We start from the raw sequence: 26,230 nt of genomic DNA, 5'->3' as shown, positions 1-26,230 counted from the left end.
TGCTCTCTACAGTGCAGGTGTAGAACTGTGTGAGGATGTGGTGGTTCATTCCAAACTTCCTCAGCCATCTCAGGAAGAAGAGGTGCTGATGAGCCTTCTTCATAACGACAGTGTGGATGGACCATGTGAGTTCCTCAGTGATGTGGACACCCAGGAACTTGAAGCTGCTGACTCTCTCCACCGGTGCTCCATTGATGGTGATGGGACTGTGTTCTCTTTCTCTTCTCCTGAAGTCAACCACAAGCTCCTTTGCCTTACTCACGTTGAGGGAGAGGTTGTGCTCCTGTTGTGCTTTGCTGATGACACTGTCGTGTCATCAGCAAACTTAATGATGGCATTGGAGCTATGTGTTGCCACACAGTCATGTGTGTACAAGGAATACAGTAGTGGGCTGAGAACACAGCCCTGCGGGGCTCCAGTGTTGAGGGTTAGTGATGAGGAGATGTTGCTGCCTATTCTAACCACCTGGCGCCTGCTTGACAGGAAGTCCAGGATCCAGCTGCACAGCGAGCTGTTTAAGCCCAGAGCCCGGAGTTTCTCATCTAGCTTGGAGGGCACTATGGTGTTGAATGCTGAGCTGTAGTCTACAAACAGCATTCTCACATAAGTGTTCTTTTTTTCCAGGTGGGAGAGAGCAGTGTGTAGTGTAGATGCAGTGGCATCATCAGTTGAGCGGTTGTTGCGATAAGCAAACTGCAACGGGTCAAGAGAGAGAGGCAGCACAGAGCAGATGTAATCTCTGATTAGTCTCTCAAAGCATTTGCTGATGATGGGGGTCAGAGCAACAGGACGCCAGTCATTTAAGCAAGTTATTTTTGATTGTAAATGTTATTTTCAGCCTTTGATATAAAAAGAAAGATATGGACAGTGTTTTCTCATCCAAAAGTTAATACATTTATATATTTTGCTATTAAAACTTTGCATGAATATAAGGTTAGTTGCATTTTATTATGTGTATTTAGCATTGTTTTTCACTAGATGTCCTGTGATTGACTTCCTTAATCATCTATACATTTGAAATTTTCAGGTTGTCAAAAATGATTTCAGACAATATTGTGTATTTTCTCCCTCGAAATGCAGACATGGAACAGGTAATGTTACAGTGTGTTACAAAAATCCTTTTAGTCCACAACTATTTATGTATGTGTTGTTTAATGGTCTTCACGTTTGCAGTTAAACAGAGTAGTGGTTATAATTTGTTGCTGTTCAGTGGCCGCGCTTGTCAGCATAGACACACATCTTCTAAAATAGAATTGTTTGCGTCCCAGCTTTAATATTGTGTGGTTCTGTCTTTACAAGGGCAGAGCTCAAACATAGAAGTTATGATCACCCCACTTGTTATAGCAGTGAAATAGATCAGGCATTGACCTTTGGTTTAGTGGTATTAATGGATGTGGATTGAAATGAAAGTAGCAATATCCGACTGAGTTTTAACACATGGCCGCTGTACTTATATTTTGAATACCTCTAGTTTATAATGTCATTTTAGCATATCGTATTTGTCTGGCAGCACACTCTCTATAAATCTGGTTTATAAATAAACTAAAGCCTGATATTAAATATTTTTACTTAATTTTAATTTATTTGCATTTTCACAGCATAAGTTTGTTAACCTCATTACAACTGTACTTGGTTTAGTGCATATGATGATGTCAAAATGCAGCTGTATCATGGTTCATGATTTCTCTGAAAGGTCTATACTCTGATGCAGTGTGGTTGCACCTTTTGAAACCACACTGCTTTCCGGAGTATTGTGTGTTTGACTGAGGCAAAAATCTTTACACCTTGACTAATACCTAAAATAAATGCACCATGTGTTTTTCTGCACAAAATTGTACCGCTTGTAATGTTGCATATTGTGTGTAAATTAGACTTATCAATCTTTTAAAGGAATATTCTGAGTTCAATACAAGTAATGCTCAATTGACAGCATTTGTGGTATAATGTTGATAACCACAAATATTATTTTCGACTTGTCTCTCCTTTTCTTTAAAAAAAGCAAAAATCGGGGAGTCACGTGACACTATGCAAGGGTTGGTCGCTTAAAGGTGAGTTCCGCATAAACTTTCCTCCAATTATCCTTTTAAGAAATTTTAACCGGTGAGAACTGTAGTAGTTTTGTTTGTTAAACTGTACTGGGAGGGCAGGATGTCGAAAAATTCTAAATCGTTGGCCTGTGGGGTCATTATAAAGCACTTACACTCTCATGCATCTGACGCCTCACAGGATCAAGATAGCAGAGGTCCAGTCAATAGTGACAGCAGTGAGCTTCGTGACGTAGATCAGGATATCTCAAACATTTATGCAGCACTGATGAAAATCTTGACCGACATGGAGGGTCTTTTCCAGAATAGAGCGATCACATCTATGGAGGAGAAACTTTCCACCCTGATCACAAGAATGGACAATGTTGAAAAATGGGTCAAGTTTCTGGAGTCGGCTGAAAGAGAGCTACAGGCTAAACCGTTTGGGAAAAACTAGAGGATATGGAAAATCGGTGCAGGCACATTAATATTAGTTTTTCCAAATTTGATCGACACAGTGGGCTGCCGGCTCGAGCGCGCCACAGAGTTTACGGTCAGCTTCCTGCAGCGGGTGACAGACCCTGATCTATCTTGGCAAGATTCTTGCAGTCGGCTGACAGAGACTTTGTTCTACAAGTGGTGAGGAATAAAGGCAAGTTGTGCTGGGAGAACCACAACATCATGTTTTTTCCAGACTTTGCTAGATCAACTCGAGAAGCGGGACGGATTCAAAGAGTGTAAAAAATTGCTGCATCAACAGAAGGTAAGCTTTGCACTGCTCTATCTGGCTAAGCTGAGAATTGACGGCAAGGACGGGAGTAAGACATTTACATGCCCACAACAAGCTATGGCCTTTATTAAATCAATGGAGTGAGTGGGTAACTTTGCCTGCACTCCATCAACAATACAGACTACACATCGTGCATTTTACCAAAGTCTCTCTAGCAAGTCAGTCCACTGTCTGCCATTTTTGGAACGCTCTCGGGAGGCTATTTCCAGTCATGCCAGTGCAGCTCCTATCTACTTGAATAGAGAAAGACCAAAATCTCAAAAACAGTTGGTCAAGATTATGATCAAAGGACATATTTCAAATCAGCAATAAAATCTGACAATGCTTGTATCACAAATTGTTTCTTTACATCATATTACGCTAAAAAACACAATTTTCCTGGCTTGTATAGCTAATGTGTATGTGCATTCTAGAGTTGATTGACAGATGATGTCTGTATCTTAAAGGTGATTGGCTCTTTTAACTTTAAGGCGGGACTTCCTTTGACCTTTGGGCGCTCACCTTCTCAGAGCTCCTTGGTTGAGCATTCCAATTTCTCACATTCATTTTAATAGAAGCGGCCCATCTCTGCTAAATAATCTCTGATTTTACTGATGCAGCCTGAGAGGGTTTGTTGTTCTGTTGTCTGCCCACATTTTTTCCTTTCTGTTTTTTCTCCCTTTGTTAACTTGCTGTAGAGCTCATTTGGTCATGTTGTGGTTTGGTGTTATTGCTTACTGGGGCCTATTTAATTTTTGTATTTTTCATTTTATTGAACATATTTATGTACAGTTTAATGGCACAGGTTATGCTAAGAAAAAAGGGGAAGAATCATTATTGTTTTAGCTGAAATACAGGGGCAAAATCTGAATTTGGCTAATATTTATGCACTCAACACTGATGATCAGAACTTATTTATAGATCTTGAGGGTAAGCTACAAGCTACTGAGATCCTTCATGATATGGTTTTGGGTGGAGACTTCAATCTTTTAATTGATCTGGTCTTTGACCATAGTGATGCAAAGGTGTGTAGACCCTTAGTTTAGAGCAATGTTGACACTACAGAGGATGTGTAAAAAATCTTGGTCTTACAGACATTTGGAGACTTCTGAACCCATCTGGGAGGGACTACACCTTTTTTCATCAGTTCATAAGATTTACTCTAGAATATATTTATTTTTTTATCTCTAAGTCACTTATTCCATTTGCCACTGACTGCTCAGTTTCAGATCATGCTTTGATGTGTTTAGAGATGTTGTCACATATAGAGAAAAGGAAATAATATAGATGGTACTTTAATACATCCCTTCTACAGGACCCAACATTTCAACAAATGTTAAAGATTTTGTTTTCCACCATTCCACCATCATTGAAGTCTTCTGGAGGCAAAATATTTACTTCTCCCACAAATATATTAATAAAATTTAAAGATTTCTATTTCAATCTTTATAGTTCCATGTCCACATCTTCCGATAAGGATATTAGCAACTTTGTAGAGCCATTAGAACTTCCTAAATTGACGAATGATTAAAAAAAAAATTCTTGACTCAGATATTACTTTGGAGGAGCTTGTTGAGGTAATTAAAGCCTTGCCAACAGGTAAGGCACCGGGGCCAGATGGTTTTGCCGCAGAATTTTTCAGATCTTATGTCACAGATCTGGCTCCACTTATGTTAGAGTCATTAAAGAAAGATAAACTACTGTCAACCATGACGCAAGCCCTGATCAGTCTCATTCTTAAAAAAGATAAAGACCCAAATGAATGTAAAAGTTATCATCCAATTTCCCTGATCCAGTTAGATGTAAAAAATATTGTCTAAAATTCTGGCTAATCGATTAAACAGAGTAATTACATCAATTATACTTACAGATCAAGTGGGGTTTATATGTGGTCATAGTTCTTCTGATAACATAAGACATTTTTTCAATTTTATGTGGTCAGTAGCGAATGATCAGGCCCCGATCGCTGCAATCACTTGACGCAGAGAAGGCGTTTGATGGGGTGGAATGGGACTGTCTTTTTAAGATTTTGGAAATGTACAGGTTTGGGAACACTTTTATTGGGTGGATTAAGTTACTTTATAAACAACCGGTAGTGGCAGTGCAAACTAATGGATTAATTTCAGATTTTTTCTCTTGGGAGGGGAACCCCACAAGGCGGTCCTCTCATTCCCCTTTATTGTTCTGTCTTTTCCTGGAACCATTAGCAGCCGCAATAAGAAAAGAGGATGATTTTCCTGGCATTGTAGCAGAAGGTGTGATGTATAAACTTCTACTCTATGAAGATGATATATTATTATTTGTCTCCGAACCTAAAAGATCAATGCCTAGCCTCCATATAATTATTAAATCTTTCTCCATATTTTCAGGATATAGGGTGAATTGGTCTTACAGCATATCGCCCTGCCACGGCTTTCCAACCTGGCACCTTTCAATGGCCCAAGCAAGGCATTAGGTATTTAGGCATTTTATTTCCAGCAAATTTGAGAGATTTAGTTAGAGTTAATTTTGAGCCATTAATGAAAAGGTTCTCGTGTGATGTGGATAGGTGGGCTTCACTACATCTGTCTATGTCAGGAAATAGGGTCAATGTTATAAAAATTAATTGTATCCCCAAATTAAATTATTACTACAGTCTCTCCCTCTAGAAATTCCTCTTTCTTATTTTAAACAGTTTGATAGAATATCTTAAGTCTTTTATTTGGAATGGTAAATTACCTCAGTTGCATTTCACTAAGTTACATAGACCAATTGATAAAGGAGGCTTAGGCCTCCCCAAAAATTTTGTTTTATTACTATGCTTTTAATCTCAGACACCTGGCACATTGGTCTCTTCCACCTGAGAGAGCCCCTCCCTGGTACAACACTGAACAAGCGGTCCTTGCCCCAATCTAACCATTGCAAAATCTTTCTATTAAATTGCCTAGAGAAGCAAAAATGCATCCTATTATTTCACATTTACATTCAGTATGGACAAAGGTTTCTTGCATGTTCAGTTCTGATACTTACCTAAATGTTTCCTCAAGTATATGGCTGAACCCCAAATTATGTTTTAACAAGTCCCCCTTTTGCTAGAAAGAATGGATTGAGAGGGGTGTTGCTACACTGAAAACAGAGCTTTGAGATCATTTGAAAATATAACCCAGCAGTTTGTGATTTCTAGGTCTCAATTAATCAATTAAAGTATTTAAAGTTGCGCCATCTACTTTGTACTATTTGTGATGGTAGTACACAGCCCCCTAAAGCTGAAGACACCCTCTGTATGGTGCTCACAGCCTTTGGAAAGGGTCATGAAGCATCAGTATATTATTCCTCATTGATTCAGAGTCTTGGTGACGGGCCTTAACTGCTCTTAAGTGGTTATGGGAAAGAGATTTGAACTTGGAGGATGAGGAGTGGGAAAGGATTTTAAAAATTATTAAAACTATGTCTAGGTATGCAAGGGTACGCCTTATTCAGTTTAAGATTTTGCATCGTTTCAACTGGACTCCCTCTAGATTGTTTAGGCTTGGTTTAAAAGACACACCTACCTGCTGCCGATGTCAGTTGGAGGATGGAGACATAGCCCATGCTCTGTGGTTCTGCGCTAAGATTCAAGAATTCTGTAAATTAGGAAGGGTCCAGAATTTGATCTGTGAGGTTTTAGATACTCAAATTTCATTCTGCCCCAGACTATGTATATTGGGTGATGGGGCGGTCATTAAGGTAGGTGACAAATATTCAAAAAGCTGGGTCCAAACTAGTGTAATGATTGGCAGACAGATAATTCTTAGAGGACGGAAGACAATTGGTGCTCCCTCATTTCAAGAATGGTTCACCGAATTGTCATATAAACAGCTTGGCAAATAGACATGTATGGTAAGAAATGGGACAGGTATTTGGCCTTTCTAGAGGGCTCTCAGTGAGGACCATGTGGAGAGAAACAATTGTGGTGGTAATTTTCAGTTCTGTTCTTTATGGAATTCTTTCTTTTCTCTTTGTTGATTTTTATATTTTTATGTTCTCAAAAATTTTCTTTTGTTTGTTTGCTTATATGTGTGCATGGTGTATTTAGGCTTTGACCAAAGGGATATTTGTTGAGGGAAAGGGTGGGATTGGAGAGGCGGAGGGGGTTGATTCTGTGTGTATATGTTCTGTTTATTCCATATTTCACATAAGAATCAATACAAATGTTAATAGCAAAATTATAAGCTTCTCTTTTCTGCCTTTAAATCCTCCAAAAATTGGCCATATTCACTTCCATTATAAATGCCTCACTGTAACCCAGATTTTTGCTTTTTTTAAAGAAAAGGAGGGATGAGTCTAAATAAATTTTGAGGTGCTGCTGACTCCAGAGGAGGAGATGGTGGGTGAGTTGTGACATACAATGGGAGCGCAGACCGCCTTGACAGTTGACATATGCTACCGTTGCCGTGTTGTCTGTCTGAACTAACACGTGCTTGCCCTGGATCAACGGCCGGAACCTTCGCAGGGTGAGCAGAATTGCCAGCAACTCGAAGCAGTTAATGTGCCAACGCAGCCGCGGGCCTGTCCATAAGTCGGCGGCTGCATGCCCATTGCAAACAGCACCCCAGCCCGTTTTGGAGGTGTCTGTCGTAACCATGATGCGCCTGGAGACCTGTTCTAGGGGAACGCCTGCCCGTAGAAACGTGAGGTCTTTCCAAGGGCTGAAGAGGTGGTGACAGATCGGCGTGATGGCGCCATGCCCATCTCGGGACTCGAGTCTGAAGCCAGTGCTGAAGCGGTCTCATATGCATCAACCCAAACAGAGTGGCCACCGCTGAGGATGCCATATGCCCCAGTAGCCTTTGAAAAAGTTTCAGTGGAATCGCTGTTTTCTGTTTGAACGCCTTCAGACAGGTCAGCACCGACTGTGCACGCTCATTCGTGAGGCACGCCGTCAGTGAGACTGAGTCCAACTCCAAACCGAGAAAAGAGATGCTCTGAATCGGGAGGAGCTTGCTCTTTTCCCAGTTGACCCAAAGCCTTAGTCAGCTGAGGTGCGAGAGCACTAGGTCCTTGTGTGCACACAGCATATCCCGAGAGCGAGCTAGGATTAGCCAATCGTCGAGATAGTTGAGAATGCGAATGCCCACTTCCCTTAAAGGGGCAAGAGCTGCCTCTGCGACCTTCATGAAGACGCGAGGGGACAAGGACGGACCGAAAGGGAGGACCTTGTACTGATATGCCCGACCCTCGAATGCAAACCGCAGGAAGGGTCTGTGTTGAGGTAGAATTGAGACGTGGAAGTACACGTCCTTCAGGTCTACCGCCACGAACCAATCTTGTTGCTGGACGCTCACCAGAATAAGCTTTTGCGTCAGCATCTTGAACGGGAATCTGTGTAAAGCCTGGTTCAGTACTTGCAGGTCCAAGATTGGCCACAACCCACCGCCTTTTTTCGGTACAATGAAGTAGGGTGCTGTAAAACCCCTTCTTCATCTTGGCCGGAGGGACAGGCTCTATCGCATCCTTCCGTAGGAGGGTAGCGATCTCCGCGCGCAAGGTAGCAGCGTTCTCGCCCTTCACCAAGGTGAATTGGATGCCACTGAACCTGGGCGGATGCCTGGCGAACTGAATCATGTAGCCGAGTCGGACGGTCCGGATCAGCCATCGCGATGGATTGGAAAGCGCAAGCCATGCATCCAAGCTCTGAGTGAGGGGGACCAAGGGGACAATCTCATCAGACGTACCGGCAGGTGGGGCCTCGCAGCAGGGCGGAGCCTGAGGTGCCACGCCATGTTGTGGCTGTGCTGAGTTCAGGGAAATCAAAGCACTTACCTGGCTTACCACCCCCGGAACAGCCTGGGATGGGGGAGGAAGAGGCCTGTCCTCGTGATCCGTGGAGACTGTCACAGCGGGGGCGAATTTGTGCCACAGCTGGGCACGCAGGGGCGGGGAGACCGCCTCTGGAGCGCCAAACCTGCAAGGATGGAAAGGTGGATGGTGGTCGTGATGACGGCCGTGCACACTGGTTATGTGACCCAGGGAACAAGGAAACCGCTCTTTTGCTGAACTGTTGGGTACCGCAGCCACTTGGGCATGTGGTGAAATTAAATGAAAAAGCAACAAAAAATTCTCCTCCCAGCCCTCCACCGGGGGATGGAGAGAGTCTGCTTACCAGCTCCAAGGTGGGTTTCATCGTCCCTTGGTCGCCCATCTCAGGGACGCTTCGAAGCCTTCCGAGGGTTCTTGGCTGCCGGCCGTGAGACGGGTGGCATCTGCTTCCTGCAGTGGGCTCCACGCCGGGGCTGGGTTGAAGGGGTGGGCTGCGGCAGAGCCGGTGCAGTCACCGCAGGGGGACGCCCTTGGCGACGAGCAGGCAGGGTGCGGGATCTTGAGCCGCGCCGGGGCAGGATGTGCCGGATAGCCTCCGTCTGCTGCTTCACCGCTGAGAACTGCTGGGCAAAGTCCTCAACGGTGTCACCAAATAGGCCAACCTGGGAAATGGGGGCAGCAAGGAACCGTGCCTTGTCGGCCTCACCCATCTCGACCAGGTTGAGCCAAAGGTGGCGCTCCTGGACCACTAAGGTGGACATCGCCCGCCCGAGAGACCGCGCCATGACCTTCGTCACCCGGAGAGCGAGGTCGGTCGCCGAGCACAGCTCCTGCATCAAATCTGGGGCGGAACTACCCTTATGCAGTTCCTTTAGCGCCTTGGCTTAGTGGACTTGCAGGAGACCCATGGCGTGCAGGGCGGAGGCGGCTTGTCCAGCGGCACTGTAGGCTTTGGCCGTCAGGGACGACGTGAACCTACAGGCCTTGGACGGGAACTTTGGGCGTCCGCGCCAGGTGGCGGTACTCTGCGGGCATAGGTGCACCGCGAGCTCCTTATCCACTGGAGGAATCGCCGAATAGCCCCTGGCCGCCCCACCATCGAGGGTAGTGAGGGCGGGGGAGCTGAAAGATCGGGACCGGGCAGTAAAAGGTGCCTCCCACGATCTTGTCAGCTCCTCATGCACTTCCAGGAAGAAAGGGACTGGAGCGGGGCGTGGCTGCTTTGAGCGGCGCCGCGAGCCCAGGAACCAATCATCGAGCCGCGAGAGTTCAGGGGAGAGCGGAGGGTTCCACTCTAGCCCGACGCTCGCGGCTGCCCGGGAAAGCATGTCCGTATTTTCCCCATCAGCCTGTGACTGGGCAACCGTACCCGAGGGGGGGAGCCCAGCTGAAGCTTCTGCGTCCGACTGGATGAGCCCGCTCTCCAATGCTGCGCTCAAGAGCTCATCAGCTTCGCGGGCTCCGAACAAGAGGTCGAACTCGCCGTGAGACGAGCCGGCGGACTCATCCGGAAGCCCGATTGGGGCAGACGAGCGTGCTGGGGAATGGGAGGTCCGTGGGGGGATACCCGGTGGAGGTGGTTCCATTGGGTTCCCTAAATCGCCCCCAGTGCTAGCCGCGCTGGCCTCATACCCATAGGTAGAAGGACCGAGGCGGGGACCAAGCCGCGAGTTCTCACAGTGAGTACATGATCCATCCACGAACGCTGTCTCCGCATGGGTCACACCCAGACACGAAAGACAGCGATCGTGACCGTCAGAAGTTGAGAGGTAATGACCTCAACCAGGAATAACACACAAACGGAAAGGCATCTTTAAAAAGATGCGTCTTTAAAAAGACGTTCCCTGTGTGCCGCTCTTTTAGAGAAATATACTCTTTCAGAAAAATATACTCTCTTTTTTCTGCCGAAGCGCCCAGGGGCATTCTCTGCAGTGCACCAGTGCAGAGGAGGGAGAAGCCGCTGAAATGCGCTGAAATGCACCTCAGTAAACATCGACCGTTTGGCTCCGAAGAGAAAATCTGAATGAGTGGTTGCATACCAGCTCCTTTTATACCCGTATGTCCGGCGGAGTGGTATGCAAATATTCATTGGCCTTTTATCAAAGACCAGAGGTGTCTCGGGCTCCCAAGAGTGACCCCGTGTCACTACATCGACACAACTTCGAGTGAGTGACAGATAGGGAACCTGAACACTTGGTGCAAAAAAACACAATGATGGTAGCAATCAATAGAGACAGATAGATAGATAGATAGATAGATAGATAGATATGTATGTATATCATGAACGGGTAATTTTGAATAAAAATTGAACTTAAGTTCCCAAACATAACAACAAATTCAACAATAAAAACTGTGTAAATCAAAATGTAAACAGTGAAACCATGCAGACTCATCAATTATTCAATGGGAACACCAGCTTTGAAAATGTAAGTAACATTTACTTAGTTTATTTACTTGTGAAATTTACCTAAATTAGTAAAGAAATATGACAAGGTTTTCTGCTTAAGGATTTATACATGATGACGCATCATAAAGAAAATAAACATTCATAAGTAGTATTTACTTATAAGCTGCTAGAGCATTACATTTTACATGTTTGAATTTAGTTCAAATGTAGAATTTACTTAAAATATTCAAGTTCACGCTTTAACTCATTCAGTGTTGAAATTACTAAATCTTCTGCTATTAATTCACCACATAGTCATTTTTTCAGTGAATATCTATCTATCTATCTATCTATCTATCTATCTAACTGTCTGCCTGTCTGTCTGTCTGTAAAAGTGTGTTGCATATAGCAATCATTTGTATACACGTATTAGGATTTAAGAATTCATAAACGTTAAGTATGTATTTATATCCCACCATGTGTGAATGTGATGAACTGTACTTGACATCAAGTAGCCTATAATTTACACGTACTTTACAGTTACGCGTTACACTTCACAGAGTTTGCACTTTACAATCGTATGCGCACTGCGGTTTTATGCAAACAAATAAAAGTAAAATCTGATAAACATGGTAAATATTTTACCAGGAAGTTGAAAGCTCAGAAAAAAACAGCGGTTGTCCAGTATCAGGTTCCTCATTCTGTGTGCGTGTTTGTTTGTGAGTGTGTGCTCGCTTCAATGAGTCTCTCAGAGAGCGCACCCAAAGCTCATCTCTCTCCGGAACTATTCCCTTTAAATGCGAACCTCTTTTCTGACTTTTGACTGGTATGTAGACTTCTCCATTCTCTTGTAAGCACTTTTTAAATATACTTTAGTTCTAAACGGCCAACAAAATAGATACATAACTTTAGAAAGAAACGGAAATTGTGCGAGGATGTTGGCCTACGGTTCAAAAATGAAATTGCACATAAGCTATTACTGCCAAATCTCACTAGAACACATTGAAGATGTGCTATGTAAGGGGCCGTTCACATCGAGCACGTCCTTGCGCTAAAAAGCTAGACGCAGCGCAACGAAGAGGACGGAACGCAGGTGTCTCGAGATACGTGTTCTTATTAATTCATGTTCTTTTTAATTTGACACGGCGTCTAAAAAACGCTGTGCTTCTGCGCGAAAAGTTGAAAAAACTGCGAGACGCAACGGTCATCTGGCGCATGTTTATATTGAAAAACAATTGAGAAAAATCGCAGATGGAAGTAAAAGGCTGTCGGTGTGAACGGTCCCTAAACTTGTTTTACGGAGACCATCTGTGCTACTTAAAAGGGGACCAGATATAATTTCCCCTCAGTAAAGCAACACTTGAACTCGCTGTACAAATCTGAATAATAATAGCCTAATAATAAATAATAGGCTAATCGTGATTTTACATGGTCACTCTCAGAGTGTATTATTAATCTTTACATTTCAGAAAGAACATCTTTGTCAGTCATCACTGGTCCAGATAGAAACGTTTGACTTCACATTAGTGAATATCATATTATTACAAATAAACATTATTGAAAACATTTGATAGCTGATATAATATGTGATCACATTAAATAGCCCACAACATGCCACCAAAAAAAAGTTTAACAAACTGCTGATCACACCGCGTATAGGATTTAATTCATTTGTGGACTAGAGACTGAAACTCAGAGGTTGTTCAGGGCTCTGTTGTGGTCTGTGTGCCTTGCTCTGATGTTCATTGTCTTTCCTGTCTTGCTGAACGCCCAACAGATGCTGGTCAAAGGAGGAAGTGTGTAGCCCCAGTGGTCTGCTTGCTCTTATATTAATCTAGCCTTGCTACTACTTTCCTTCTGACATATAAAAACACAGGCACCTCAGCTCACTCCAGCACAAAACAGAGGTATATTTGATTTCACCATACTTTTTGTTTCACCATTTTTACAATATATATATTTTACAAAAACCTTTTTATTTCTACCTAACCCTTAATATTAGTTTTGTTGGTGTATTCTAATGTATTCGGGTTGTTTCAGACATGTTGATAATAAAATGTTTTTTTAACTTGAATTAAACCAGTTCATTTTGATGTTTCCGTATGAAGCACATTTTTAGGTTAACATTTTTTTCACTTATCCTGGCACTGCCACAGACTCACCATTCCATTCATGGCAGGGAAAGGAAAGTTGTGTTGGCTACTTTGGGCACTGACTTGTTTAAGAGGCAACAGTGTTAAACATTTCCTGAAATACCAAAGGTTGTGGAAATAATTGCCAATTCATTCTTGTAAACATTTTCCCAGAGGAAGGGCAACACTTGGTCAAAATATTAGTCTGATAAAGCGTCTAATAAATTAATGTCAAGCCACATTCTCTATAAGGTGAAGGTTTTTTCAAATGTGTTTTTGATCATTTGAAGAAATGAGGAATTAAGCAGCCATATGTCTCTTTTCCTTGGTGTTTATTATATGTGTTACTATTGATTATTTGTCAGAATTTCGGAAGTATTAATGTGAGGTTTTTGGTAAATAGAAAAGGAAATGAAGTAATTTGTGTTTGTTACTTATTAACTTACAGTGCATTGCCTAAGAGACTTCCAGTACATGCATTTCCACCTGATAATCCTGTTACTTTTGCTTTGCTAAAGCTGACAGCCAGCAATTATTACCTGTACATTGCACCTTATTTTAATAGAGAGTGATTATAGCCACATTGTCAGCTGCTAAAAAGAAAAGAAAGGGCGTCTTTTCACTGGGGAAATTCTTTGCGCTTTTTCGGATGAAATTCTAGCCTTGAATAGTTTAGCAATGTCTTGGTTGATGATTTATATGATTCTTACTAATAGGAAATAAGAATTGACCTTATTTATTTGAGGATGAATGTACGTTACTTTTTTAAATATCAATGAATAAACACATGGTTACAAAGAGTGCTCTCTTGACCTATATTGTCATGGAGTCAAGCTCACAAGAATTTTAATTGACATTTTGTTGGTTTCATTTGTTAAAAAAACAAAAACTGACTTTACATTGTTTTTGAAAGGGCAATATAATGATTGACATGGAATTGTACTCAGCGTAGCATCTAGTTTTTGAAACAAAATTCTAAAGTAAGATGTAGTCAGCTTGCCATATCTATTCAAATATGTTAATGAATCATATAGATTTTTACTTTTCTAATTCCAATTTGAAAAATTAGGCTATATTCAGTAATAACTTTAATTTCCAGGGAAAGAACCAGCATTTAAATCTCTTCTGCATCAGGGCCAGTACTAAGATGCTATTTTTGGGGTGGGCAATTGTTTGTCTCTTCATTGGACCAGGACAGAGGGGTCAGAAGTTTCTGAGCAGGCACAATGAAAATCTAGGGGGGTAATGCCCCCCAACCCCCCTTTAAAACCTGGCAATGCTCTGCATCATCACTGGTTTCTTAATTCTAAACATAAGAAACTGCCAGGTTCGATAAAGTTCGGTTATCTTTCACAAATATATACTGAGTGTTGCATAGAAATTACAGTACATAGATAACTACTAAAATCTTACATCCACTGTAGATCTCATTAGGTAGTGTACTGTAGTGTTTTTGAGATGTTATAGTGTGATACAATGTTTCATCATGAACGTCTGTTCTGATGTAATTCAGTTTCTCCATGACTTTTTACTTTTATTTTAACAAGCTTATATCTTCTTTGCAGGAAACATGGGTTGTATAAAATCCAAGTTGGTTGATAACCCAAATGGAGGTGTGCTTGAAGTGAACAAACGGCAGCCAGTACGTACTGCCCAAACTGTATATGTGAGAGATCCAACCTCCCATAAGCCTCCTAGAGTAAGTAGTGAGTAGTGTGGGGGGTGGGGGTTCTGTTCATGTTAATATACATTTCAGAGAAGGGTTTCTATCCTGCCACATTTTAAGCATTTTCATAAACTTGTGATTGAGAAATCTTAAATTCAGTGTTTTATGTCCCAGAATAATTCAACTTCAGGCCTCCTACCTGGTCAGGTGTTCGAAAAAATGGAAGGTTGGTCTGATCATTGTGTTTGTTCCTCTGTCTGATTCTGATCCCTTTTGAAGCTTTGAACGTTTTGTAAAACTGTGTTTGCTTTTCATACAGAAACAGGTAAAATGGTCATCGCCTTGTTCCCCTACGAAGCCATTCATCCCGATGATCTGGGCTTTAAAAAAGGAGAGAAGTTAAAGGTTCTTGAGGAGTGAGTGAATGTCCCATCTTTCCTCTCTCTACTTCAGGTGTTTTTTCATTGTCTGTAATGGTGAAGTTTTGTGTTGATATTTATCAGGCATGGAGAATGGTGGAAGGCAAAGTCTCTGAGCACAAGAAAAGAAGGATTTATTCCTTCAAACTATGTTGCTGAAGTAGACACTATGGAGACAGAACAGTAAGTGCCATCCGATTAGCCGAATTACAAGTGTAATGACATAGAACTTCAGTGCATGTTTAAACATTTAATCAAATCATTGTTGTATTCTTTTATTTTATATTTAGATGGTTCTTCAAAGATATCACTAGGAAGGATGCAGAGAGGCAACTATTAGCACCCGCTAACAAACCTGGATCTTACCTTATACGTGAGAGTGAAACCTCAAAAGGTACGCTGGACTTTGTGACTGCAATGAACTCTTACTTGTGTTTTTTATTTTTTATTTATTTTTTGACAAATGTGGTAGTAACACATTCTGAATTTTTGTGAACAGGAAGTTATTCACTGTCAATCAGAGATGTGGATGCTCAAGGGTCAGATGTTGTTAAACATTATAAGATCAGATCTCTGGATAATGGAGGCTACTACATCTCTCCCAAAATCACATTCAGTGACATCCACAGCATGTTAAAACATTACCACAGTAAGTTTCATGACTGCAAGCAACATTTATATACATACCAATCAAAAGTTTGGACATACTTAATTTGGTTTGGACTGAATTTATGTTACTCATGATATATATATATATATATATATATATATATATATATATATATATATATATATAAACCTTTTGCTTATTCTTAAACACTTGAAATAGTTTTTTTTTTTTTTTTACCAATATAAATTGTGCTTATGTGTGGATTTCTCTAAAAAAAAATTTGTTTGTGTTATTTCATTGTTTTGATGGATGATGCACAAAAGTATCTATAAGTTTTTTTAGGTTTGCTCTATTTGACCTTAATATTTTGCTTTTTTTTTTCTTCGCACACGTATTCATGAGGGTCTAAAGGAGTCTTCTCTGTTTTACTCATTAATGAGATTTTATTCATTTATTTATTTTTTATTGAAACATGCAAATATGTCAAACTTTAAAATGTAATTTAGTGTAGACATTTAGTTTTGTAAATTTTTCACCCCAGAAAAAATATAAAAATGACTTCTAACTCTAAAAGTGTTCATCATAGCAGTGGTGGATTCAAGTAATTGTTGTGTGTAAATTGCATTTTCAAAGTATTTTTGAAAACCATTAGCAAGAAAAAAAAAGAAAGATTTTCACGTCATTGACCCATATATAGTACACTATATATATATATATATATATATACTGTATATATAATAATAATATATATATTAATTGATCTTTGATAGTTGCTCAATTTAGTATTATTTCTGTTATTTACATGACTCCAAAATATATACTCATTATCTTTCTATGGTTTGTTGAAATAAGAACAATGTATATCATTTTGTCACAGAACAAGAAGATGGATTATGTCGAAAACTAGTGAAACCATGTGAGAAGCCCAAAGCACAGAAACCCTGGGACAAAGATGCATGGGAAATCTCAAAAGAATCTATAAAGATGGTGAAGAAACTTGGAGCAGGGCAGTTTGGAGAGGTGTGGATGGGTGAGTTCAGAAAATAAAAAACCTCCAGCCTGTCAGTGATTTATAGAAATCTCATACATGTGATCATAGAGTTTCCTTCATCTTTTCCCAGCAGAAAGGGATTTTATACTATAGCAGAAATGCTTTAAGGGCTGTTCTGTCCTTATGATCTTGAAATTAAAATTTTCTAACTTATGCATGTAATAATAATAATATATATTTTTTTTTTTTAAACTACAGTTTTATGTGATTCTCATGGGGCTACAGAGAAGCTACATTTTTAATCCATGAATCAACTTAAAGGTTTTTTTGGGGGGCGCCAAAGCACATGTGTAGGCTTATTGATACAATCTAATTCTTTAAAGCCATTAAAACTGTGACGACATACATTCAAATCTTCAGTCATCCTGCTGTGGATTCTAGCTGGCATGAATGGCTCCCTTAAAGTGTGGATTGAGAGTATACACATGCCCTGCTTTTATCAGCGAGATATGAGGAGGAAACTGCTATGCAATTGAGGCAGGATTTGCATTTGGATTTCATTATTATTCATGTACCCTCTTCCCCTTCAGCTGACGTGATGAATTGCAGGAAGCGGTGCAAATATACAACTGGTTCTCTGTCACCTCTGGACAAGATGTTTCCTTCAGCGTCCTTTGACCTTGTTGGCATAGTGCTAACAGACCTTACACACACTATACGTCTGTGTGGTGACAAAAGCTTCCTACCAATGGGCGTGCCCTTCTTTGTTGTCTCATCAAACTCTTGGGAAACAACTGGATTTCACTGGTCTGAACTGCTAAGATGATCATTTGGGTGTCACATATCTTAGAGTCAATGCGAAAAATTGAACTATGTTAACATTTTACTCAATTTAAAGCCAAAGTATTGTGCTTAAAACATTAAAGTAAAACGAATCCACTTTTAAGTGTCCATGAAGGGATAGTTCATCCAAAAATGAAAAGTCTGTTATCATCTACTCACACTCATTTTGTTCCAAACCCATATAACTTTCTTTCTTAGAACATAAAAGCAGATGTTAAGCATGATGTTAGACATAGTAACCATTCATTATTGTGAAAGTTAATTTCTATTTTTGTGTTGCACAGAAGAAAGTCACATGGTGTTGGAGTAAATGATGACATAATTTTCATTTATTCAGAACAACAGCACTCTTGCCCGTGTGATATTGCTCAAGATTAGTAATGGACAGTTACTCGAGTACTTCAAACCCCTGCTGGACAGCACAATAGTTGGAAGTACTATTCAAAGTATTTTGAATGAACAGGGAAATGCAGTTTCAGTGGAACAAATGATGAGCACAATGCATGCAAATACAATTGTGAAATATAGATGTGTTTTCACTTCTCTCTGGTAATTTGCCATCCTTAACTCAGTGGTGCTCTGTCATAAGTTCAGAGAAATGTGAGGTTAATGGACAGCTGTGTTTCACAAGACCCGTGGTGAGAAAGGTTAAGGATTCAGAGAAGTCAGTTCCAGATCGGTAGTTCCCTATCTGTCACTCACTCGACGTTGTGCCGATGTAGTGACACTAGGGGTCACTCTTGGGAGCTCCAAACACCTCTGGCGAATGGGAATTGGCGAGTGAAATTTGCATGCCACTCCCCCGGACATACGGGTATAAAAGGAGCTTGTGTGCAACCACGCATTCAGATTTTCTCTTCGGAGTCGAGCGGTTGTGTTCAGCGAGCTGAATTACTCTGCCGATCCATTCACCTCGAAAAGCTGTTGGATATACGGCACATTGCAGCGGCTTCTCCGCCTCTTGCACTGGTGAAGTACAGAGAATGCCCCTGGGCGCTTCAGCAGCTAAAAGAGTATATTCTTCCTACTGAAAGAGTATATTTTCCCTTCTAAAAGAGTGGCATTAACGGAGAGCGTCTTTTTAAAGATGCCTCTCTGTTTGTGTGTATTTCCTGGTTGCGGTCCTTACCTCTCCGCTTCCGATGGCCACGATCGCGGTCTTACGTGCTTGGGCGCTGCCCACGCAGAGACAGCATTCGTGGACGGGTCATGTTCTCACTGCGAGAGCGTGACCATAGCAACGTTGCGGTCGCAGTTTTTCCTTTGTTAGAAGGAAAGACCACCCCAGCGGCTCCCCGCCTCGGTCCTTCTACCTACGGGTTTGAGGCCACGTCGGTTAGCACTGGGGGTGATTTGGGGACCCCAATGGGAGCCACTCCTCCGGGTAACTCCCCACGGACCTACCATTCCCCAGTACGCTCATTTGCCCCTCTGGGATGAGAATGCCAGCTCATCTCAGGGCGAGTTCGCAATCTCGTTTCGGCACTCGCGAAGTGGATGAGCTCTCAATTGCAGCATCGGAGAGTGGGCTGTCCAGTCTGACGCTGAGGACTCGACTGGGCTCCCACCTTCAGGTGCAGTCGACCAGCCGCAGCCTGACGTGCAGCTGGCAGCGATGCTTGCCCAGGTGGCTGCGTGAGTCGGGCTGGAGTGAAACCCTCCACCCCCGCCTGAACCCTCGCAGCCTGATGATTGGTTCCTGGGCCCAGAGTGCCGCTCACGGCTGTGCCCCGCCCCGGTCCCTTTCTACCCGGAGGTGCATGAGGAGCCCATGAGGTCGTGGCGGGCACCTTTCACTGCCCGAACCTGGTCTCTGAGCTTCTCCACTCTCACTACCCTCGATGTTGGGGCTGCCAGGGGGTACTCGGCGATTCCCCATGTGGATAAGGCGGTTGCGGTGCACCTGTGCCTGAGACCCCCATCCAGTGCTTGTAGGGTTACGTCGTCTCTGGCGACTAAGGCCTGCGGTGCCGCTGGACAGGCCACCTCTGCCCTGCATGTCATGGCTCTCCTGCAAGTACACCAAGCCAGGGTGTTAAAGAGCTGCACGAGGGTAGTTCTGACCCGGGATTGATGCGGGATGCTGTGTCCAGTGCATGCTTTATGCATCTATTTGGATCACACGCAGAGCTTTAGAAGCTCCGAGCAGCTCTTTGTCTGCTTTGGTGGACAGTGGAAAGGAAGTGCTCTCTCCAAACAGAGGATCGCCCACTGGGTCGTTGATGCCATCATGATGGCATATCACGCTCAGGATGTGCCGCCCCCCATGGGGTTACGAGCCCACTCTACTAGGAGTGTAGCGGCCTCCTTGGCCCTGACCAGTGGCGCCTCTTTGGCAGACACCCAACACCTTTGCGAGGTTCTACAATCTCCGGGTTGAGCCAGTTTCGTCCCATGTATTGTCAGGTACTAGCAGGTACGTTTCGGGACAGCTGGCCGGGTGTAACGCTTGCGCATTGCACCTTTCCCCTCCCTTGAGGTGAAGATGTGCACTTTTGACTCCCAGTCGTGTTCACAAGCTGTGATCCCTGGATGACTTTCCTCCTTAGCCTTAGTGTCAGACGAGTTTGTGGAGAAACTGGCTGCTGGGCCAGTACGTGTGCTAATTAAGCCCTGTACTGAGGTAGGTGCTCCACATGTGCTGGTTCCCCGTAGGTGACCCCGTGTGATATCTTCCACTAAATCGTTTCCCTGTCGATAAACTGCGTCTTCCTTGGGCAGAGGCCCCTCTGCCCCCGGTCACCATGTTTGTAGAAACTCCTCCCCCCTCAGGTAGGACCTAGCATGGGACTTCTCCACATTACATACTTCCGACAAGACTCGGTAAGACCATGTGACGTTATTTCCACTCAAAATACCCCCCCCCACCACACCTTTTCTCTGGGCGGGGTGTGTCTCCGCGGTGTCTTCCCCTTGGGAGTGACACCCCCCGACGTAGACATTTATGGCCCCCAGTCAGTCAACAAATTGAACTCTTTTTGGGGAGAAAAAAGAGGAAAAGAGGACACGGCTGGGCTAGCCTGTCCCTATTTTTTGGGCAGTCGACTTGTTCCCGAAGGACCGTTCGACACTCATAAGAGTGTTAGGGGAGGTTACGTGATGGCTTGGTGCGCTGGCTACGAGGCACACAGTGGTCTGCCCATCTCGCACCGCCAGTCCACGTAACACAGTTCAGCTAGTTGTGGCGTTTTGTATAGGGAACCCTAGTGTCACTACATCAACACAATGTCGAGTGAGTGACAGATAGGGAAAGTCCTGGTTACTTTCGTAACCTCTGTTCCCTGATGGAGGGAACATGTCCCTCTTGCCACAACACTGAACTACCCACTGAAATGGCCGGGACCTTGTCCCGGCTCCTCAGCACAAAACCTGAATGAGTGGTTGCATACCAGCTCCTTTTATACCCGTATGTCTGGGGGAGTGGCATGCAAATTCCACTCGCCAATTCCCATTGGCCTTTTTTCAAAAAGCAGAGGTGTTTGGGGCTCCCAAGTGTGACCCCCTAGTGTCACTACATTGACACAACGTCTTGTTCCCTCCATCAGGGAACGGAGGTTATGAAAGTAACCAGGACGTTCCTACATCATCTACAGTATGCTGATACATTCTCTGCCGCATGGGTGCGGTTCTTGTTATAGTCAAACTATCCATGTCTGTTCTATGGCTGGACTGCTCTACTTCCCATTCAACAGTGAAAAATGGCCGTTATAACCATTGTGTTTGTTTTTTTCATTTTGTTTGCAGCCTACTACAATAGCAGTACAAAAGTGGCAGTGAAAACACTCAAGCCGGGCACAATGTCAGTGGAGGCTTTCCTTGAAGAGGCCAACCTTATGAAAACCTTACAGCACGATAGACTGGTGCGCCTCTATGCAGTTGTCACCAAAACTGAGCCCATCTACATCATCACTGAATTTATGGCGAATGGTATGGAAATATAATATTCTGAATTATTGATATGAGAGAATACTTAGATACGACATTGTACTTTGGTGAAGAATTACAGTTATTCTAAAGAAAAAGGTTGAAAAATGATATTGATGTAATGGTTAATTTGTTTGTTTGTTGTGTTCTTATATCTTCTATAAGTCTAAAGCTGTGATATTTTTTTGTCTTCCTCTACAGGAAGCTTATTAGACTTCTTGAAAAGTGAAGCAGGCTGCAAAGTACAGTTACCAAAGCTAATAGATTTTTCAGCACAGGTAAAAACTTTTTCTGAACATGTGAATTAGTCTTTTTTTAGTCCTCTATTTCTGTATTTCGCGTCATTCGTCTGAGATCACTTTTTCCACTAGTTCAAGAAAAAGAGGAACTGGTAGCTTCAAAACAAAGAGCAATCATGCCATTTTCCTAAGAATAAAGAATAAATAATTTAATTATATCTACAGAGATGTTATTTTTAGATTTTCTAGTATAATTTGTCAACTATGACCATATTGTATAATGTACTGAGGAGTAAAGAATGAAAAAATATGGCTGCATGTTAAAAATATTGTGGGTTTCATACACTATCACTGTCAAAACTACAGATTATAAGCCTTCTTTTTCTTCTTCTTCTTCTTCTTCTTCTTCTTCTTTTTTTTCCCAAGAAAATGGTGTCCAAATAATCTAAGAAGAACCTTTTGCGAATATGAGTAGATAGAGTAGAATGTGACTTCTGGTTAAACAGAGCCAAATGGTAAAGTTGCACATCCTGTTTCAGAGAGTAAAAGAGGATGCCTATAGGGAAGTGAGACACCATAATTTTCCCTGCGTTAAAGCAACTTTTAATTAGTTAAAAAGAAAAAAAAAATGAACTACACCCATTCATTTAATGCGTTATGATATGACCCAACAATCATAATCATATTTGAGTTGTGTCTCGTTATGATCAAACAGAAATGCTGAATTCTGAGTTTGGCTGTCTCTACAGATAGCCGAAGGTATGGCCTACATTGAGAAGAAGAATTATATTCACAGAGACTTGAGAGCTGCTAACGTGCTGGTTTCAAAGAGCCTATTGTGCAAAATAGCCGATTTTGGCCTGGCCAGAGTGATTGAAGATGACCAGTACACGGCCAGAGAAGGTGAGTGACACATTTTATGATGGATCAGACTCTTGCAGCAGTTTAGCAGCATAATTAATTAGATTCAGTTATGTGAAGCTCTGTTCTAGACCAATTATGCATACTTTGGTTGTGGGTTTCCTTAATTAACAGTCTAATCAGAAAATTTTGACAAATTGATAGGTCTGTGTAAATTTGGGGATGTATTCTGTGACTTTTTATTACAGGAGCAAAATTCCCTATCAAATGGACGGCACCTGAGGCCATCAACTACGGCTCTTTCACCATCAAATCTGATATGTGGTCTTTTGGGGTTCTCATGTATGAGATTATAACTTATGGGAAAATTCCTTATCCAGGTAATTTAATTGTGTAAATGGAACACTGATTGAATCTGAGTCATCATTAGCTTAGCTGTTGCAATTACACCAGGATAGAGCTACAGTGGATTGATGACAACGCATATTCCTTTTATCAGGATTTTGCCGCCATCTACTGGTCATATTGAATTAAATAAGCTCAAGATTTTCAGTTGCGGTCAAGTGGTTCTTTCTTTTGAAAGATGAGGTGTGTAATTTCATCACCAAACGAAATTGTGACATTACAGAATATTGATTGTTTTTCAAACAGGTTTATAGAACGCGCTGCCCATCTCCTGTTGGTTGGCTAAACAGATATTTTTTGGGCCACAGGGCCACAGTGTTTACACTTTTTGAGGCAATACATCTACAAATGACTTATTTACAGTTGTCTCAACGTATTAAGTTGAGATTGGAGAAAGTATTTTAAAGGGACAGTTCACCCAAAAATGAAAGTCCTCTCATCATTTACTCACCCTCATGCCATCCCAGATGTGTATGACATCTTCTGCAGAACATAAATTAAGATTTTTAGAAGAATATCTCAGCTCTGTAGGTCCATACAATGCAATTGAATGGTAGCGAGAACTTTGAAGGTCAAAAAGCACACAAAGGCAGCATAAAATTAATCCATATGACTCCAGTGGTTAAATCAATGTCTACTGAAGTGATATGATAGGTGTGGGTGAGAAACAGATCAATATATAAGTCCTTTTTTTCCACTATAAATCTCCACTTTAAGCGTCCATATTCTTCTTTTGTTTTTGTTTTGCTTTTGGTGATTCGCATTCTTTGTGCATTTTGCCACCTACTGGGCAGGGCGGAGAATTTTTTTTGAAAAAATACTTTTTTTCAAAAATATTGAAATATTGATCTGTTTCTAGGGTTGGGAATCGTAAGGAATTTAACAATTCTGGTTCCGATTCTCATTCCTTTTAACAATTCCGGTTCCTTAACAATTCCAGCAATTCTTTTAGTACTTTTTAAAAAGAATTATTTAGAAATGAGAAATGCAATTCATATTGTATTTACTACCCTCCGCTGTCTGTTACCAAATAATGAGATCATGTCAGATTTCTACAGAGCAGATATACCAAATCAAAAATAAATGTAATACAATTATTGTAAAAGGTGTGTTTGCAGACTTTTTAGAGACATAATTACAATCCAATAATAGATCCTAACTACAGTTGAAGTCAGAAGTTTACATACACCTTAACTAAATACGTTTAAACTCAGTTTTTCACAATTCCTGACATTTAATCGTAGAAAACATTCCCTGTCTTAGGTCAGGTAGGATCACTATTTTAAGAATGTGAAATATAAGAATAATAGTAGAGAGAATTATTTATTTCAGCTTTTATTTCTTTCATCACATTCCCAGTGGGTCAGAAGTTTACATACACTTTGTTAATATTTTGTAGCATTGCCTTTAAATTGTTTATGGTGGGTCAAATGTTTTGGGTAGCCTTCCACAAGCTTCTCACAATTAGTTGCTGGAATTTTGGCCCATTCCTCCAGACAGAACCGGTGTAACTGGAGTCAGGTTTGTAGGCCTCCTTGCTCGCACACGCTTTTTCAGTTCAGCCCACAAATTTTCTATCAAATTGAGGTCAGGGCTTTGTGATGGCCACTCCAGTACCTTGACTTTGTTGTCCTTAAGCCATTTTGCCACAACTTTGGAGGTATGCTTGTGGTCATTGTCCATTTGGAAGACCCATCTGCGACTGAGCTTTAACTTCCTGGCAGATGTCTTGAGATGTTGCTTCAATCCACATCATTTTCCTTCCTCATGATGCCATCTATTTTGTGAAGTGCACCAGTCCCTCCTGCAGCAAAGCATCCCCACACATGATGCTGCCACCCCCATGCTTCACGGTTGGGATGGTGTTCTTTGGCTTGCAAGCCTCACCCTTTTTCCTCCAAACATAACGATGGTCGTTATGGCCAAACAATTACATTTTTGTTTCATTAGACCGTAGGACAAGATCTTTGTCCCAGTGTGCACTTGCAAACTGTAGTCTGGCTTTTTTGTGGTGGTTTAGGAGCATTGGCTTCTTCCTTGCTGAGCAGCATTCCAGGTTATGTTGATATAGGATATACTTTTGTGCTGCCTTTATGTGCTTTTAGAAGCTTCAAAGTTCTGCCCACCATTCAGTTGCATTGTATGGACCTACAAAGCTGAGATATTCTTCTAAAAATCTTTGTTTGTGTTCAGCAGAAGAAAGTCATAAACATCTGGGGTGGCATGAAGGAGGGTAAAGGTTTTTTAAATTTATTTTTTTAGGGAGAACTATTCATTTAACATTGAAAAAATTACTGACTTTACTCACCTTCTTTTTTTTTTACATTTTACATTTTTCAAATTAGACACAGAAATGCACTCTATTTCTCATGTTCTCTCTCTCTCTTTCTCTTAGCTGTCCACTAACCATTTTACTTCCTTCTTTTCCTCTTTGCTCCAGGCATGAGTAACAGTGAGGTCATGACCTCAATCCAGAGAGGCTACCGGATGCCCCGTCCTGAAAACTGTCCTGCTGAACTTTATGAGATCATGACCTCCTGTTGGAAGAATAAACCGGATGACCGTCCCACATTTGACTATATTCAGAGTATACTAGATGACTTCTACACAGCCACTGAGGGCCAGTACCAGCAACAGCCATGAGGCTGCAAAATTATCTGTTGTGTTTAACTTTATCTTGTTTCTACTGTTTTAAGATGATCAAAAGATATGTGATTTATCTATGTATTAATGTATTAATATGTAACTAATTTGATCAATCTGCTTACTTATTTGTAAGTAAGGATTAGATTTTCTGTCTCTGCTTCAAATTGAAGTTTTAACTGCCTATTTGCTACTTTTGCTCTTTATGTTCATTTCAACATTTCAGTGGCTGCATTTGTAAACAATTTTATACTTCAAAGTAGCGTTTGCTAATTTCAAGGTATTAATTTATGAAGTCACTATTATTATTATTATTATTATTATTATTATTATTATTATTATTATTATTATTATTATTATTATTATTATACTGGTACAATACTTTTCTTATTTTAAATGACAATAAAGGCAACATGAAATCAATGCACTGTAAGCTATTGTATAGGGTGTGTGATGTTTTTAAATGCTTATTTTTATGTCATACAGCTTGTAATAACAATATTGACAATGAAACAATAATGAACAGTGGCAGAGGACAAT

General features: G+C 41.5%; 1 protein-coding gene and 1 pseudogene across 2 annotated transcripts; both read left to right on the top strand.

Moving 5' to 3' along the window:
* LOC127441166 (trimethylguanosine synthase-like) overlaps positions 1-4,260 on the top strand; it is a 42,978-nt pseudogene extending 38,718 nt beyond the window's left edge.
* A 7,379-nt stretch (positions 4,261-11,639) lies between these two features.
* Positions 11,640-26,042, top strand: LOC127440464 (tyrosine-protein kinase Lyn-like). 2 transcript variants are annotated; one of them, XM_051697047.1, is made up of 14 exons: positions 11,640-11,783; positions 12,735-12,864; positions 14,655-14,788; positions 14,930-14,981; positions 15,075-15,171; positions 15,259-15,357; positions 15,465-15,568; positions 15,674-15,823; positions 16,662-16,814; positions 21,363-21,545; positions 21,744-21,820; positions 22,531-22,684; positions 22,891-23,022; positions 25,488-26,042. In XM_051697047.1, exons 3-14 carry the CDS (start codon positions 14,660-14,662, stop codon positions 25,688-25,690), a joined length of 1,533 nt encoding a protein of 510 aa, XP_051553007.1. In that variant the 5' UTR covers positions 11,640-11,783; positions 12,735-12,864; positions 14,655-14,659; the 3' UTR covers positions 25,691-26,042. The 2 variants fall into 2 exon arrangements, with proteins under 2 accessions (XP_051553007.1, XP_051553008.1); XM_051697048.1 differs by lacking the exon at positions 12,735-12,864 and having other exon boundaries at positions 11,672-11,783.
* The last annotated feature ends 188 nt before the right edge of the window (positions 26,043-26,230 follow it).

This window comes from Myxocyprinus asiaticus, chromosome 5 (assembly GCF_019703515.2).
Source record: "Myxocyprinus asiaticus isolate MX2 ecotype Aquarium Trade chromosome 5, UBuf_Myxa_2, whole genome shotgun sequence".
Taxonomy (NCBI): domain Eukaryota; kingdom Metazoa; phylum Chordata; class Actinopteri; order Cypriniformes; family Catostomidae; genus Myxocyprinus; species Myxocyprinus asiaticus.
The sequence above is the reverse complement of the archived record's forward strand: the minus strand, read 5'-3'. Positions and strand labels throughout refer to the sequence as shown.

What these genes read in the sequence shown, in the direction of transcription:
- LOC127440464 (XM_051697047.1), top strand. Translation starts at nt 14,660, where the DNA reads ATGGGTTGTATAAAATCCAAGTTGGTTGATAACCCAAATGGAGGTGTG. An exon ending in CCTCCCATAAGCCTCCTAGA is followed by an intron (nt 14,789 to 14,929) that starts GTAAGTAGTGAG and finishes TTTATGTCCCAG; the next exon opens with AATAATTCAACTTCAGGCCT. An exon ending in GGTGTTCGAAAAAATGGAAG is followed by an intron (nt 14,982 to 15,074) that starts GTTGGTCTGATC and finishes CTTTTCATACAG; the next exon opens with AAACAGGTAAAATGGTCATC.